This window comes from Magnolia sinica, chromosome 1 (assembly GCF_029962835.1).
Source record: "Magnolia sinica isolate HGM2019 chromosome 1, MsV1, whole genome shotgun sequence".
Taxonomy (NCBI): Eukaryota; Viridiplantae; Streptophyta; class Magnoliopsida; order Magnoliales; family Magnoliaceae; genus Magnolia; species Magnolia sinica.
Window position 1 is genome coordinate 114,983,052 of NC_080573.1, and position 17,581 is coordinate 115,000,632.

Consider the following 17,581-nt stretch of genomic DNA (forward strand, 5'->3'; position numbering starts at 1 on the left):
TATTCTATTCTAATTTAACGTGAAGAGCCATGTCGGGACTTCTCACTAGACCTGGCCAGCTTACTTTGTATCAAGGTGTCCCGTATCGGTATCGGTTGACGTAACGGTGACCTCTAAAACCGATACGGATACGGGGGCGTAACAGCCCGTAACGGCGCAATTTTTTTTTTTTTTTTTGCCAAAAAAATATGAAAAAATATGGATTAAATCCAGAATATTCTAAGCATTCCAAATATGCATTCATTTATAAATTGGAACATGTTTATGGTGGTGTAACGGTCCACTCTTTGGTGAGAAGTTGTATTGGACTGTCTGATGAATTTATGAACCAGATAACCTGAATTTGACTACAAAATTCATATATTTAATTTTCTAACTATCTACTATCAATGATAGATATATTAGAATGAATGTAATATGAAAATATCTTACATTTAGGTGTTTGGAATTATTTTTGAGGGCCAAAATTCATGCGTAAATAGAAAAAAAAATATATTAAAAAATATAAAATGGCACCCCAAATATGTAAAATGCACATTAACATGTTCTACTATGATTAACACATCATATGGCATCATTAAAACAGCAAAAGAATCATTAAAAAATGATTTTTCGAATTTTCAAAAAAAGGGCCGAAATAAATGCGTAAATAGAAAATAAAATAAAATAAAATAAAATGGCACCCCAAATATGTAAAATGCACATTAACATGTTCTACTATGATTAACACATCATATAGCATCATTAAAACAGCAAAAGAATCATTAAAAAATGATTTTTCGAATTTTCAAAAAAAAGGGCCGAAATAAATGCGTAAATAGAAAAAAATATTTAAAAAAATATAAAATGGCACTCCAAATCTGTAAAATGCACATTAACATGTTCTACTATGATTAACACATCATATGGCATCATTAAAACAGCAAAAGAATCATTAAAAAATGATTTTTCGAATTTTCAAAAAAAGGGCCAAAATAAATGCTTAAATAGAAAAAAATATAAAAAATATATAAAATGGCACCCCAAATCTGTAAAATGCACATTAACATGTTCTATTATGATTAACACATCATATGACATCATTAAAACAGCAAAAGAATCATTAAAAAATGATTTTTCGAATTTTCAAAAAAAGGGCCAAAATAAATGCGTAACGAGAAAAAAATATTAAAAAAATATAAAATGGCACCCCAAATCTGTAAAATGCACATTAACATGTTTTACTATGATTAACACATCAAATGGCATGATTAAAACAGCAAAACAACCATTAAAAATTGATTTTTCGAATTTTAAAAAAAGGGGCCAAAATTCATTCGTAAATAAAAAAAATGAAAAAAAAATTATTAAATGGCACCCCAAATCTGCAAATGCACATTAACATGTTCTATTATGATTAACACATCATATGACATGATTAAAACAACAAAACATATTAAAAAAAGTATAAATACCTATTTTTGACGAATTTCTAAAAAATGGCCCACCGAGCTTTGATTCAAAAAAATCTGTAATATAATGTGTTTTTATCTCAAATACCTAGCCAAGGTTGGTCGAAATTAGTAGTAGGAGTGAGAAACAGTTTGGAAGCAAGAGGTTTCAAAAAAACAACAAAAATAGAGCTTAAAATGAAAAAAAAAAGTTACCGTTACGCCCCGTAACGGGCCCGTATCGGCCGATACGGGTACAAAATTGGGTATCGGCCGATACGACCCCGAAATGCGTAATGGTTCCCACCGTTACCGTTACGTACGTAACCGTTTTGGCACACCTTGCTTTGTATTGATGTAAAATCGTACAGATATGATTGAGGGTGAGCCAGTGGCTTAAGAATAGGAGTACGTGGTCGAGCCAAAAAAGGACTCAAGGGACATGTGACCCTACTTGACGAAGAAAGAAGTTGCTGCCTTAGACCAACCATGATTATCATTTTACTTCCATTTGATGTTCTTGGATTAGTATTTCTTTCTTTCAAGTCTATTGGAAGAGATTTATTCTGTTGCATAAGACCCTGAATGGGAGGGTCTTTAGCTATGTTAATAATTGATGATTGGAATTGATGGTCGATTTCTTATTCATGAGATTTGGCCGAGTATGAATGGAACTTAAACCTATGGTAGTACCACTAGCTAGGCGAATTTTGTATAAACATATCAAAAAATTTAAATACAATTTGCGTACAAGTCATGACGTGGACCTCAGATCCGAAGTACACACCAAGTACCCGAAATCTAGGTCGTGAAAGTTAGGATCTCTCAATCTTTAAGACTTTTGAGGCATCCTCTAACCACTGTGTGCTCATCAGATTTTGAGGCATTCCCCATACAGTATGCTGAAGGGCTAGGGTCTTGACTATTTTAGTCTTTGTCCTAGTGTGTGTGTGTGTGTTTTTTTTTTTTTTTTTAAATAAAATAAAATTACTGCATGGGAATTCAGAATGTGTTTATTGGACTTGTAACACTGATGGATTAACTTAAATTCCCATGTTCAAGCTAAAATGCAGAAAATTATAGATTTGACTAAATGTGCTTGATGTAACATTCTCCCTAATATATCCCTCCTATCATTTATAGGTTGCATGAGCTTCATATCCAACTTTAACGTCCTTTTGGGGCATGTGAGAGATGGATGATCTGAATTATTAGACCTCAAGTAGTATTCAAAAATAACTACTTGAATTGATGTCACCTCAGAAAATTTTAATTATTATGCTGTAAATAGAGCAGGAATTACACGTTAACTGATTGTCTTCTTAATGCATTAGGTTATCTTTGGAGAAGATGAAATTGCATATCAAATTGGTGAAACTACAGAAATAATATCAAGAGGTCATCTGTGTGCAACACCGCATTGTGTTCAGGTAATTTACGTAATATAGTGTTGTACTTCTATTATGCATCTTATCAGAAGCTTTTTTTCTGTAATGTATGATCATGAAAACTGATAGATGCGCCTTATGCTCATCATTTGTCCTAGCCACTCGATGCATTCTACTGGGGATAAAATATCTTTTAATGACTGATTACCAATATCTAAAGAGAGCATAATTGAAAGACTACCCATTTCAGTTAACAGTATGTATTAGAGGTGTTGATAAGGATTGAAAATAATGTTGATGACCCATAATTTATATAGTTGTGTTCTCTTGTGGTACCTAACCACTGTAAACTTACGATGGTACCAGGCAGATGTGGGGCCCATGTGATGTATTCACACCATCTAACCTGTCTATTGGATTTGTCACCTTATAAAACCCTTAGGACCCAACACTCAGCTTGATCAAAAACTAAGGTGGCCACAGCAAACAGAATAAGTTGGGAGGGAACACCCATGCTTGAATTTCACAGGGGCCTAACTGAGTTGCAGAACAGCCTGAATGTTGGCCTGACCTTCATCTGGATTGGATGATGGTCTAAACAGCCTTGATTACACCTAAACAATACGGTGGGCTCCCCACGCTGATCAATGGTGTATGTTCCACGTCAATATGTTCTTTCTGTGGCCCATTTGAGTTTTGGATATGGCTGAATTTTGGGCCATGGGAGGTTTTTGGAGGCGACATATCTTATTATGGACAGGTCAGATCCCATGAAAACATGATGGGGCCCAGCATATGCCCGGTACCACTGCAAGGCACCCATATATATAAACTATGATCTCTAATACATAATTATTGTAACTAAAATGAGATGAAATCATTTTTAAGTGATAACCAAACAGAGCCTTGGAGATTTCTTTGCCAAAAACTACTTAGGATTTCATGCTCAACAAGAAAGAGCCTTGTCCCATAAATTTCATGAAGTGCTCCAACATAGTTACAACATTATTGTTGGAGGGCAGAAGACAAATTTGCCTCTTTGACTGAAGAATATGTTAGGGAAAAGGTTGGTGCGCCACGTGGATGCTTAGTGGAGTCACGTGTGAGATGGACGGAGGATGTTGTGTTGCTCATGCCAACTTGGTACACATTCCAGGATTCAGGACGTTCTCTGACACTAATTGTGGACATGAGAATGCTGTGGACCAAAAGTTTGACTCGTCCACTCATCATGCTGGCCACAATTGGATTATGGAAACATGACCAACGGTCCAATTCTACATGCATTTCTTGACTACATCAGAACCATGCAAAAGGTGAGTCCAATTCTACGTCACTATGCACAATATATGCTGAATGGCTTGCATCTCAGACATGTGCCTCAAAGTACGCTTGGCATTCCTCTCACATGCACATGCCACATTGGCATAGATGCCACCTTTTGACCCTACGGATGAATGAGTTGGACTTGGATCTCGTGCATGTGGGCGGCATTGTCATGTATGCATGAATTATATTTGAAAATATAAGAATGGCAAAAATCAAATACTAACTTTCCTATCAAAATAGCCCTAAATTAGTACTGGTTTAAGTAAGTTTTGACCACTGAATAAGCAGTGGTTGTAGCTTTATTAAATAAAAAGGTAATGAGGGGAAGACAATCTTTTTACTTTTTTTTTATTAGTAATGAGATTTTATTAAGAAAAAAGCCAAAGACTAAAGAATACAAGTGGCAAGCTGCAACAGACCAAAAAAAAAAAAACCTCAGGAGCAAGGAACCCACTCCCTGAGATACATTAAGGCCCCACCATAGACAACCAAGAGAGGCATAACACCTTTCCTAAAGCAACGACTATTCCTCTCTCCCCTAAAAGACCATAAAGCAACAAGCAATGCTAGCCTCCATTTCGACTTGCCTTTTTTTTTTTTTTTTTTTTCGGGACGGCCTTCATGGCAAGAGTGGAACAACCTTTCCACAGACCTCGACATCACCCATGGAATTTTGAATACCCTCTAGGATGCCGCTCCAAACACCCAAGCAAAGGAGCAGTGAATGAAGAGATGATCCACCAACTCAGCATCATTCACGCACATAAGGTAGACATTAGGGAGAACCCTGCACCGTTTACACAAGTTGTCAACAGTGAGTACCCTTTTTCTACTGACAAGCCAAGTGAAAATTGATATCTTGCGGGGGTCTCCACAGGACCATATTAGTCCTAAATGGGAGCAACTCAAACCAGACAACCCTCGGGAGATCATACCGAACAACGATTTGACGAAAAAAATTTCATATTTATCTCTCAGCCAGTCCGCACCCAAGGACGACTGGATACCTTGGAGGCGAGATAAGAGGCTCAGCAACTCAACCAACTTAACATCATTGAGATTACGCCTATAGGGGGTTACACAAGGACCACCGTCACCTGTCTCGGAGAAACACTAGGTGATTGATAAATCCAGATGAATAGAGAAGGCAACGAGGTTAGGGAACTCTAATTTAAGCGACGATTCCTCAATCCAAATGTGGTTCCAGAATCCAACCCACACTCCGTTAGCGACCGAGAAATCAACACCCTTGAAAACGTTACCGCTAACTGGCCAATAACCTTTTAGATGCGAGAAGCTTTGTGGAGGGAGGAAGCTTTGGTCCTCCAATCCATGACAGAAACGTCTTATTTACCTGCGATGATGGCTCTCCAAATACTATCCTCTTCAGTCCCAAATCTCCAAACCCACTTGCCCAATAAGGCAGACTTTACATCCTATAAGCGCCTAATACTCATGCCACCTTCTATATATGGCCTGCACACTTCCTTCCTTTCCCACAAATGGAACTTGTCTTCTGCCGCAACTCCTTGCTAGAGGAAATCCCTTCTTAGCCTTTGATTCTAGCCAAGATTAAGGATGGACATTTGAACAAGGACATGAAATACAGAGGTAGATTTGAGAATGCGGCTTTGATGAGAATAATTGTGCCACCTAAGGACAGATGCTTGCTTTTCCAAGACGAGAGCTCCCTCTCCTTTCTCTCAATGACCTCATCCCACAGGTGCTTCGGCAGTTTGCCAACACAAAGGGAGGCCAAGATACCAGGAGGGGAGTGAGCTAGCTCTGCAGCCGAAAGCTTCAGCCATCCTAGAAACTTCCGCATCAAACAAATCTATCTTGTGAATTTTGCTCTTAGAGATGTTGGCTTTTAGCCCTGAGACAACCTTGAAGCACCTCATGATTTTTTGCAAGTTGTCCACCATAGACTTGACAACTTCACGGAAGATAATCGTGTCATCTGCAAATTGGAAATGGGAAATCCTGGAAGTGACATTCTCTACCTTGAATGATTAAAAAAACCCCGTGTCCTCATCCCTAATCAACCGTATGCTCAGTGCCTTGGAAACAACCGCGAATAGGAATGGGGGAAGGCAGTCCCCCTAATAAAGACCCCTCGAAGCTTGGAAGAAGCCAAACGGGGAACCATTAATCAAAATGGAGAATTTAGCTGATCGAACGCATGCTTGGATACACTTCCTCCATCAAGCCCCGCAACCCATCCGAGACATCATATAGTCGAGGAACATCCAATCAACATGGTTGTAAGCTTTTTTCAGATCAAGTTTGCAAATAATACCTTTACCATTGGCCCTATGGCAGGAGTCGATGCACTCGTGAGCCACCGATGCACCATCTATGATCTGCCTACCTACTAAGAAAACACTTCGAGGGGGTGCAGTTTTCTTTGGGAAAAGTTTTTAAATGAGAACCTTTTCTATCAAATAGTGTTTTTGTAAGATGTATTGTGTTAAAAAAAAAAAAAAAAAAGAATCTTTGGCATATTTAAAATTTTAAATAGAATGTATTTAGGTTCTTACACCCTTAAAAACAACACTAACAGTTTTGCACTATAAATAGCTAATTGTTTTGTTTAGTTGATGAATATTGAAAAGATAAGGATTTTCTAATATATATATATATATATATATATATAAAATAAAGGTCTCAAGTCCAACCAGTTGGATCACCACCCACCACATACATACATATATATATATATATATATATATATATATATATATATATATATATATATATATATATATATATATATATAAAATAATGGTCTCAAGTCCAACCAGTTGGATCACAAGGTATGGTCCACCTAGTAGATAACTTCCAACCTATCAAGTGCATGTAACATCTAGCTCTCCCAATGGGTTGGCCCCACCACAAGGATTACTTAATGCAAAAATCAGCATCCATACTAGGTGGGCCACACCATAGAAAACATTTTCTGGCCATGGATAAGTAGAAAAATACAAGGGTGGTCCACTAAATGAGTAGATATAGCCGATTTTGGCACAAGGTGATCCTCATGATAAGGCAAACCTATTGGACGAGTTGGATGTTGCACACGCATGAAAAGTTGGAAGCTATTCACTGGGTGGACTGTTGTAGTCCAACCCGTTGGATTTGAGATCTCTCGCTCTCTCTATGTATGTATGTATGATAGAGGGTACTTTAGGAGTGCGTTTATATTTAATGTTTCTAATATGAATTAACTTTTCTCAACTGCAGTTGACCTTCTACCGTAAACACTTGAAACTTTTTCCATCTGTAGAGAAATTTGTTCTGACAAAAATGAAACTCATTTCGACCCTAACTGAAATGCATTTCAATTATGTCCCAAAATGTACCGATGGTGATCACTCTCCAGTATTGGGACAATGGTTATGGGGTACGTCTCCCCAAATATGATTTCTAGGTTACTACTTTCTATTCATTTATCCAGTAACAAGAACCTAAATGGCTGCAAGATGAATGACCATGCTTCCTACTTTGTACCTCCTACTCTTTTTCCCCCCTCTTATTTTTATCTCGTCTTTTGGCATATTATACAGTAATCTGCTTGACATTTTCTTGGTTTCTTGGTAGGCACCTAAAGGAGAAAAGGCTTTAGGCGTGGAACGTTCAACTTTTGCTCTGTTCATGCAACCTGACTGGTAAGTCCTGTATAGGTGTTTACTGATTGAAACAATTTGTGATGTAGAATGATTATATTTGCGAAGAAATGTTTTTGTTAGGATAGGTTATTATTAGAGCCCCAGTCAGTTCTTTATGCTTGTGTTCAGTTGAGCAGCTAAAAAATGTGACCCATCAACCGATACATTATGATGAAAACAGAAAAACAAATACAACATGGAAGTGAAAACCACCCACTGCTCAATGAAATACATGATGCCTTTAAAGGGGTCGTTACATAACGGTAATGGTTATGTAATGGTGGGACCCATTGCACATTACAGGGCCATGATGCCTGATCTGGGAAAAGAATAGCCTGTAATGGGCCTTTAACGGTCATAACAGCTTTTACAGGCTTATTATGAGCCGATACTGGGTGATACAAGGCCGATACATTTTTCTCTTTCGATTTTGTTTTTGACAGCTATACGGACATAATGGGTGTTACAGCCCGTATGTTAACGGTCATACGGAGGCTGTTATGCCAGCTGTTTCCGTTGCCATTGCTGTTGTCGAATACCATGTATTGAGGGTCAAGAAACAGTTACGTAGAAAATAGTTAGTTTTATCACAAGGTAAAATTGGTTAATTAGAGCCGATTGGTGACATTTAGTTTTATTATGTTTGCTTTTCTTGCCTTGAAGGTAAGAAGATTCTTTCTAATATTCTCTGCTGCATTTTCTAAATTAATCTATTTGTGCATGTCTGCTTTGTTGTTACTGCTGGCTTAATTTCATTTACAAGTTGCATCGGACTTTTCAATCCTAATCATGGGATCTTGCGAACCTGATAAATGCTTTTGTGGTGTCCCTTTTTTTTTCCCTCAAATAATCGGACAGCATTTCATCTGTTTGACATTGATTTAAGTTTGTTCCTTTGAGATAAGTGATGTAGTATTAGAGACTCACTTTTTCTTTTTCTTTTTTTACATTTTAATTTTAATTTAAATTTATTGTTATTTATTTATTTTTTGCATCGGTAGAAGATTTTGAGCTTCGAAGCTATGTAAACTATCATTTTGTTCAACCCTTCTTCTGACATTATACATTACGAAAAATTTCTCTCAATGTCAAATTAGATAGCGAGCACCAGTCTCCATATAGTGATTTTTGGCACAACCACATTGACGGTATGGCTCAGCAAATGAACAGCTTGAATCTCGAATATGTGCACCATGCACAGAGATTGGTGTCTGATAACTAAGATGTTAGCATTTTAACACATGATACTTTCTCTCTTTCTATTCAAATACTTGTTGTAACTAACACAATACTTGTTTCTTAGGGATGAGAATCTTCATTTTCCTACAGAGGTACATCTTCATCAGGAGGTATGTGTTCTGGTATCTACACACTCCATATATTGCTTCTTGGGACTAATCTTTTACCATTCTAGTGCATATGCACATTCAACGACTTCACCACAATAGGGTTGCAACTTTGGTTTGGGTCAACCCGAACATGATGGACCCAAGGTTGACACTCAACCAACGCACCCGGCCTGCATTGCACCCTTACACCATAATGGCATTTTCTGACAGGCTCCTATAACTCTCTAAATACTATTACAATTGATTTCGTGTGTTCTTGAATTCCTACTTATTGCAAAGTAGGAAATGACAAACTGGTATAAAACTATAGAGCTGGTTATCAAATCAGTTTTCATGGCCACTTGCATTCCTTCTATAGAAATTACAGCTTTTCTCTAAAAATGTTTCTTGTGTTTTCAGTTAATCCCACCGAACGGAACTCTTACCTTTGGGGAGTACTCTGAGATTCTCCTAAGCAAATATTACCACTGATTACGTTGAGAAACCTTGTGTTCTTTTCCTTCGATTGGCTTCATTATCAACAAGTACTATAAAATAATTGCCTTCTTTGGCAGGTTTATCATGTGAACATTCTCGATTTTCCCTAATTCAAGAAGCTTTTCTACTTTCTTAAGAATACCTTAATCTCCCTGTTTAATTTTTTGGGTATGTCATAACAAATGGGAAGGATCCTTGTCATTTATGAATCTGGAAAGACTGTCTGCAAGCCTCCACATTAATTGCTATTTCTCATTAGAGAATTGTGTCCTATGGGTTGATGATGCTCAGGATTCCTTGCACGTGGAGGCCATGCTGCGATGGTCCAAACCATTGATCTGACAAGCTGCTCTGTGGATGAGGGATGTCTTGAAAGTCTTAAAGATTGGGATCTTCCAACCTTGGAAAGTATGGGAGCATGTCCCATCCACAGTGGGGCCCACCAAATCTTTGACTTGGATCACCGAATTATTGCCCCTACATGTGCAAATTCCTGTTCCTGTGCAAACTGTATTTTTACTGATACTACAGACCCTGTAGTCGCTCCAAGCCAGTTGCATTTTCACCGCAGTTATGTGAGCGAGCAGCTAATGCTTCTATGACTTTTCTTTTATTTTACTTTTTTAATTCTAAGCACGAGTACCAAACACAGAGATTTACACTGTTTCACCAAAATAGAGAAAATCAATGTATGAAACCGCCCTTTCTACAAAATCCTTTTGCATCGTCCTTCAAATTCCTCATAATCCTCAGACACCTGTTTCTTAAGACACTGCTCTTCCCAACAAGACACATTTCAACCACAACCTGCACGAAACCATCCAAGGCCCTCAAAACCCACCTTACTTTCATAATATAATGGATCAAAACCATGATTATAAGACCAGCTCTCTCCTGGCACTTGGGTTCTTCTTCTTCCGCCAAAACTCCCACTAAAATCTCCAGCCTGGACTCCACACACTCCTCCAAGACCTTCCTCCCCTTCTCTAAGAGAAGGAAAGCACTCATCATACAAACACATTTGAATCTCGCCGCCTTTTCACTCTCCTGGAGCATATCGAACACTGATTGCACTGTTGAGAGCCTAATCAGGAGATTGAGATTTTCAAAACAGGTTGATAGATTGAGGAGCGCTGAAATGGAGGCTGTCTTTGCTGTTGCTGACACCGTCTTTGAATTGCTGAGCATGGAGATTAGGATTGGTAGAGAAGGAGAAGAAGCAATGATTGGTTTGTTGAGATCTAGTTTTGAGAGTTTAAGCAGTAGAAGTGCAACGAGTTCATTGGTTTCTAAGCTATTTGAGGCCTGGTGGGAGTAGAGGTTGGAGAGCTTTGATAGGGCCCCACCTTCCAGAATTGCTATTTTGCCACCGTAAGATAGAGATTAGATAATTAGTTTGGTTGGTAGTTGGGAACCTGAGAAGGCGGTAAATGAAAACTCGCAGGTTTTTTGTTAGAGCCCTGCTAAGCAGGTTTGACTTGCCCATGTCAGGGTTGACTTGTGGGATCCAATTGGATCGGGGAGTACCGAATCCAAGTCGACTCGGGTCTTAAACCATACTACAAAGGGAACTCATGTGAGCCCTGTCTCTCGTTGCTCACAGAGCATGTATGTGAGAGCCCAGCTGTACTTCCAGCAGGACGCATTGTGTCGATGCTCATCCAAAAGTTCAACCAGTCTGAAAGAAATGGATGGCTAAGAAAAAAAAGACTGGTCCACATTCAACAAGCATGTGTGACCCACCAGATAAGTTGACCTGCCTGGCTTTTAGGCAAGGGCTTCTACACAATGGGGCCCATGTGATGCTTGCTGTGTGCCGTGTGTGAACTGTGAGTGACTTGAGATGGGGAATCTTGGCCCGGGTTTGATTTGTTGCTCATTTTCTTATCTGCTTTTCTGGCCGAAGGAGGAAAACACATCTGAGCCATACAAAGAAAAAGAAACTCCATCTTACTGCTGCAAGCGAATTCAGGGTGTGCAGTGGAGGCTTACTATTGTGATTCTTTTTGTTTGGATGCTTGGAAAATCCCCAAATTGTAAATACTGCCCACCATGCGTGTGGATGGGAGAAAAATGGCATATGTTTACAATCTGCAAATGGTTTGGCAAAATCCCTTCAAATGCTTGGATCCGAAAAGTTGCATTTCAGTTTACATGTAAATTCTTTACACTCAAACGGTCTCTCTCTTTTTCTTTTTTTTTTTCTTTTTCTTTTTCAAATTTAATAACAGCACTTTCTAATTAACAATAGCATTTTTTTTTGTTAGTATCCAAACACAAAACCGTTTACTTGGTTTTTGTCAGTATCCAAACACAGAACCGTTTACTTAGTAAAGACTTCATCAGTTAGCCAAACATGAAAGAATGAAACAATGGTTTGTAAGATTTTACAAGCATCCAAACAACTCCTTATGAGAAGAATGTTCACCTGCAATAGATTGCATGCTAACTAGCAATGCATAAACACCATTGGAACTGTTAGAATTCATTGCAGCAAGTGACTCAACTTAAATAGGAAGAATGATCAGGTACTACCATATGACGGTTTCATTCTTTACACTCAAACCATTAGAACTGTTTGTAAGATTTTGGGGCTTTTTGGTCCTTTTCCCTTGACGTTAGGCAGTTAAATGAGAATTTGAGAATAATAGCTTCTTGAAAGCATAGAGAAAATAGAGAACTATTTAGATAAGGGTTTGTTCACCTTGGACGTGAAAGAAATGTAATTACAACTTGAAAATCATAATGTTCATGATTCAACTGACTTGTGCATCCAAATGCAATCTTAAATAGGAAGAATGATCAGGTACTACCATATTTTGTTTTTCCTCCCAGAGCGCCATATGCGTAGAGCATCCAACCGGTGCAAGAGGTAGGCCCCATCATGTGGATCATCTGGCAACAGAAATGAGGCTGATCCACTCATCAGATTAGCTGCACCATCAAAATCAATACACACCAATGCTCTGACCCAAAGTACGGGAGTGGCCCACCTGATCAGTCGATTGGTGTAGTTTTCACATTAAGTGATTTTCATGATGGAGTGGACCTTTTGCAAGGTTTGGATGTCCTACCCAAGTAACACGTTGGTGGGAAAAATGGTGCTGCGTGGTTTAGAGAGGTTGTACTTGTACAGACCTTGAGTTGATGTTGCAGAGCTGAATGAGAGCTTTGAGAGGGAAGAGAGATGATAGAGAGGTGAGTAAGAGGTGTTAACCATAGCTAAGAGCTGTGGTACAACACCTAACCCAATCAAGCACTAGCTAACTTTCACACCCTCTTGAGCTGCTGCAGCCCTTTGGATGACTCCCATTGTACTGAGCTTAAGCTCATGGGACCCTAAATGAATGTTGGTCACTGCCTCTCTCAGCTCTTGGCCCATCACCTCCATCTTCTTGTCTTCTTCTCCTCCTTCCATGGGATGGAATAGTATTTATTTTCAAAGGTGGGGCTAAGTTTACAATGTGTCTGCCACAATTTCCGAAATTGCAACGAGTGAGTTGTCCACCAATGAATGTCAATCTACACCGTCTGAATTGTGGGCCAAGATGTGGATCATCATAGTGTGAAAGGCTACACTGATCTAATGATTTTAACCTCCTGCTTTTTAATGTTGGATTTGCATAATGGGTACCAACTACCAACCATATGTTCTGATGGTGATATCATTTAATTGAAGTTATTTGGAAGGGACAGAAAATCAAAAGTGAACCCCGCATGATGGACAGTCCGCATCAATGCTTAGACCTTTCTTAGATGGTTTAAACCGTTCAATATCACACTAAGGACCATACCACTCTAGACCACATTCCAAATATGAGCCCAAGCATCAAAGTGCCCCAAAGAGTCAAAATCTCCTTCTGAGTACTAAAATATCCTTAGTGATATCAAATATGGGCCATGTTTTTTGCAGCACCAAGAGCTAATCTAGCCGTTCAAAAGTACACCAAGGACAATATTATGATATCTATACGCCTAAAGATAAACCCCCGAAGCAAAAAATCAAGTTTTTAGGACATGATTGGACCAAGTCGAAGTTTCTTTTATTTTTTTTAGCATTGTAATAAAGTTTAGAGGCTATAAGAGTCCATGGTTCAAGCCCATTCTCTTATTTTTTCAAGGAAGTCCAAAGCCAATCTAATCCAATATATTTGAAGGAAACCGTCTCATTTTTTAGCAGAAGATCTAATTAGGCCCCCTTTGGTAGACACTGAAAATTGAGTCTATCTCATTTTAGTTAGTATTAGAGATCTTTATATCTAGTACATGGTGATTTCGTTTTAACAGTAATTATGTATTGAAGAGTTATATGATACTCATATTGTTTGTGACGCTTGATATGCAGGCAGTGAAAGCTTGTACATTTGGCATGCGTTAACTCAAATATTACTAGATTGTGCAGACTGATGTGGCCAAGTCACAAGCTTAAAATCAGTTTGGTTGCACAATCATAACCTTTGATTAATGGATACTTGTTAATGAAAATAAGACCCATGGATATTTCTCATTTTTATTTGTCCGATAAATGTCCACCAATCCAATAGTCAGGTAATTCAATGCACTTAATTATTAGTTCACAACACATCTATTTTTGTTAACATAAATTGGACAATTTAATTTGACTAACTATAGGTAATTTATGCAATTTCTAAGTTTATGTGTATCATTGATCACACTTTACTAGAGTGTTAAGGTATTTCTCTTATGTATTGGAGATGAAAGTCTCTAGTACATAATTATTGTTAATTAAAATGAAATGCGTTGCATTAATTTAATCAAATACAATGCTACATGTGTGAACGAGGGATTGTATTCGGTTTTTATGTGTGAGTATAATGCATAGGTGTGCCAGAGTCTACTCAACTCAATGTTTGATTGAACAGTTGGTGTACCTTGAGTCGGATTGATTAGAGATTAGAGAAGGATCAAACTATCCTCTTAACCATCAGTTGCACCTAGTGTTCAAGTGATTTGTAGAAAGGTAAGGGTTAGCCTTTCCAAATGATTTTAAAAAAAAATCTTGTGACAATAGACTTGTGTCTACAAATTTAAAGATTTATTATTTCACAATTACTCAAAAGAATAAAGATGGATAGATAAATAAAAGAAGGCTAAACAATCTTAATTTTATTAATATTTGAATATATGTCTCATTACAATCAATAATATATCAAACAATCAAATAAATAAAATAAATGATACATAAATACTTTATTCGTCTATCAAAATAAATGATCAAAGTGATTAGTCAGCAGGGTGTGATCATATTAGTATGATCAGTTAAATTGAAACTTAGTTGATTATGATCTTACAATTTACAATTATAGATATTTAATTGTACTTCTAAGGTATTGTAATAGAAGCCACTAGGCCGTAGCGATGTATGCTAAAACTAAGCTATGTTATGCTATTATAAATTAAAAAGATGAATTGAAAAGTAGATAAATATATTTGGCATGAGACCACGAACTCTTTTTTGTGTGCTCCTTTTATAACTTGCCAAGGTTGCTAAATCCTCATTAGATTTCCTTATTATCATGAATCCTTCATATATCCATAATTTTTTTAGATAAGAAAGTCTTCAGATAAATTTAAAATTGTCGACTCCTTATATATTTTTCTTATTGCTAGTCTGGTCTACGGGAGATGTTTGTAACCACTAATCGAATTTGGGTTCATAAGTACATAATGATTTTGTGTTGACAATAATTATGTAGTAACTATGTACTAAAGAATTATTTGATACTCATGTTTTGTATGCCACTTGATATGCACACTCAAAGTTTGTACATGTGGTATGTATTAACTCAAATAGAACTGACTTAGATTATATAGGCCGTTGTTGCCAAGTCACAGTCTTAAAATCAGCTTGGTTAAACAACCATAACCTTTGATTCATGAAAATAAGACGCATGGATATCTTTCATTTTTATCCGTCCAATAAATGTCCACCAATCCAAATAGTCAAGAATCAAATAAACTTAATTATTTGTCCACAAGACATCTATACCAGTTAACGTAATTTGGACAGTTTAATTTCACAAACTATAGGTAATTTGTGCAATTTCTAAGTTCATATGCATCATTGATCACACTTTATTAGCATATCAAGGTATTTCTCTTATATATTACAGATGAAAATCTCAGTACCTAACATAATCTTTCCCAAAATATGAAATGCTCATATCTCATACACGTGCAAAATATGCACACGTGTATGATATGCATCTGCATGTTAGGAAATTGCCCAATAGAAATTGTCATCATTTTGCTGAGAAAAACTCTCTTTTTTTTTTTGGACTACTTCACAATAATAAAAGACAAAATGCAGGCAAGAAGCAGTGAAGTCATAAAGTTAGTTGGGGATATGAGACAATAAATGAAGTTAGAAGCAATGAATTTTCTATGTGATAATGAAGGGTGGACCACACACCCTTGACTTGGGAACAACGGTCCAATAAAGCCAGCACATGGCATCAAATGACCGCTGCTAAATGCTAATAGCCCATCATGTACACGTGAACTCAATGTATAATCCATCTCTACCATATAATACATGCACATGCCCATCCATTGGGAATGATCCTAACCGTCTGATATGTGGAAGATTTTTTGGACCGTTAATCATGACTTTGCTGAGTATTCAAAAGCAAAGCTTTGGTTGGACGGTTAGGAACATCCTATAACATTATGGACCATTCAAGAGGGTTGTCCGGATTGATGCAAACGTGCACCGACATTCCTGTGTGGGTGCAAAAGCACTCTCGGCCTTTCTCTAACTTCCCATTTTCCAACTATAACCAATCCAATGGCGATTTGGGAACATCCAAACAGTACATAAATTACAAACACTTCAACTCCAATTTGCGAAATTGAATTGGTTGTGCTTTTTAAACGTAGCCAATGAAATTATGGTGGGCCACTGTGGCCCGTGGGCCCGGTTTGGACGGAAGCGGATTGGCTGGTGTACTACACACCAACTATATAGCTGGTGTATTGACGTCAGCAAGTTCTGTGGGTCCCATCATGAGGTATTTGTTATATCCAAACCGTCCATCCATTTGGCGAGCTCATCTTAAGGCTTGAACCGAAAAACAAGACAGATATAAAGATCAAGTGGACCACACTACAAAAAGCAGTGGGGAATTGAACATCTACCATTGAAACCCTTTTGGGGGTCACAGAAGTTTCGGATCGATATGAAATTTGTTTTTCCTCTTCATCCATGTATTTTTGACCTTATTAACAGACTGGATGGAAAATAAACGTTATGGTGGGCCTTACGAATTTTTTAATGGTGCAAATCACTATCCTCGCTGCTATTTTTGGTGTGGTCCATTTGAGATTTGAATATAATTCTTTTTTTGTCTAATGCTCTAAAATGATCTCGAAAAATGGATGAACGGTGTGGATATAATAAATACATCATTGTGGGGGCCATATAACTTTGATATCCTTTGAACCGTTCGTACAACTTGAGCGTTCGTCTTCGCAGGACACGTATCTACACCAGCTACATAGCTGGTGTGTGGTACACCAGCCAATCCGCTTCCGGTTTGGACAGGCTTGGACTGACTAGCTTGGGCCATGGTCCAGGTTGGAGTTTGGCATACATGGTCAATCTCAATTCATTTTAGCCCAACCCATCACAACCCCACTTGATATGTACATATGTTATACCCCACAACTATCACATTCTTCTTTAGTTTGGAAACACATGCATCTTACAACCTTGGTTTTATTCATGTGTGGTCCACTTGATCAATGGCTGTAGTAGGAGCATTCAAGTAAAAATATGGATTTGATATTTATTTTAGTTCATGATGGGTGGGCTGGGGTGGGCCTGGGACCAACCAACCTTTGGGTGTTAGACCCATGTCAAGCTCGGGTTCGGGCCAGCCCAAACCTGGTCCATTGTCAACCCTACGTGATGAAACATG

The 17,581-nt window shown here is 37.8% G+C and overlaps 1 protein-coding gene across 2 annotated transcripts in view; it reads left to right on the top strand.

Annotated features, from left to right (window-relative positions):
* The window catches only part of LOC131254899 (uncharacterized), a 58,481-nt gene extending 48,701 nt beyond the window's left edge, over positions 1 to 9,780 (top strand). The window contains exons 12-15 of one of the 2 annotated variants that reach the window (XM_058255604.1): positions 2,765 to 2,860; positions 7,748 to 7,815; positions 9,119 to 9,164; positions 9,564 to 9,780. In XM_058255604.1, coding sequence (XP_058111587.1) covers positions 2,765 to 2,860; positions 7,748 to 7,815; positions 9,119 to 9,164; positions 9,564 to 9,635 — 282 coding nt within the window. In that variant the 3' untranslated portion in view covers positions 9,636 to 9,780. Of the gene's footprint in view, positions 1 to 2,764; positions 2,861 to 7,747; positions 7,816 to 9,118; positions 9,165 to 9,563 lie in introns of those variants that run through there. The other variant, XR_009175979.1, reaches the window with a different exon arrangement.
* The last annotated feature ends 7,801 nt before the right edge of the window (positions 9,781 to 17,581 follow it).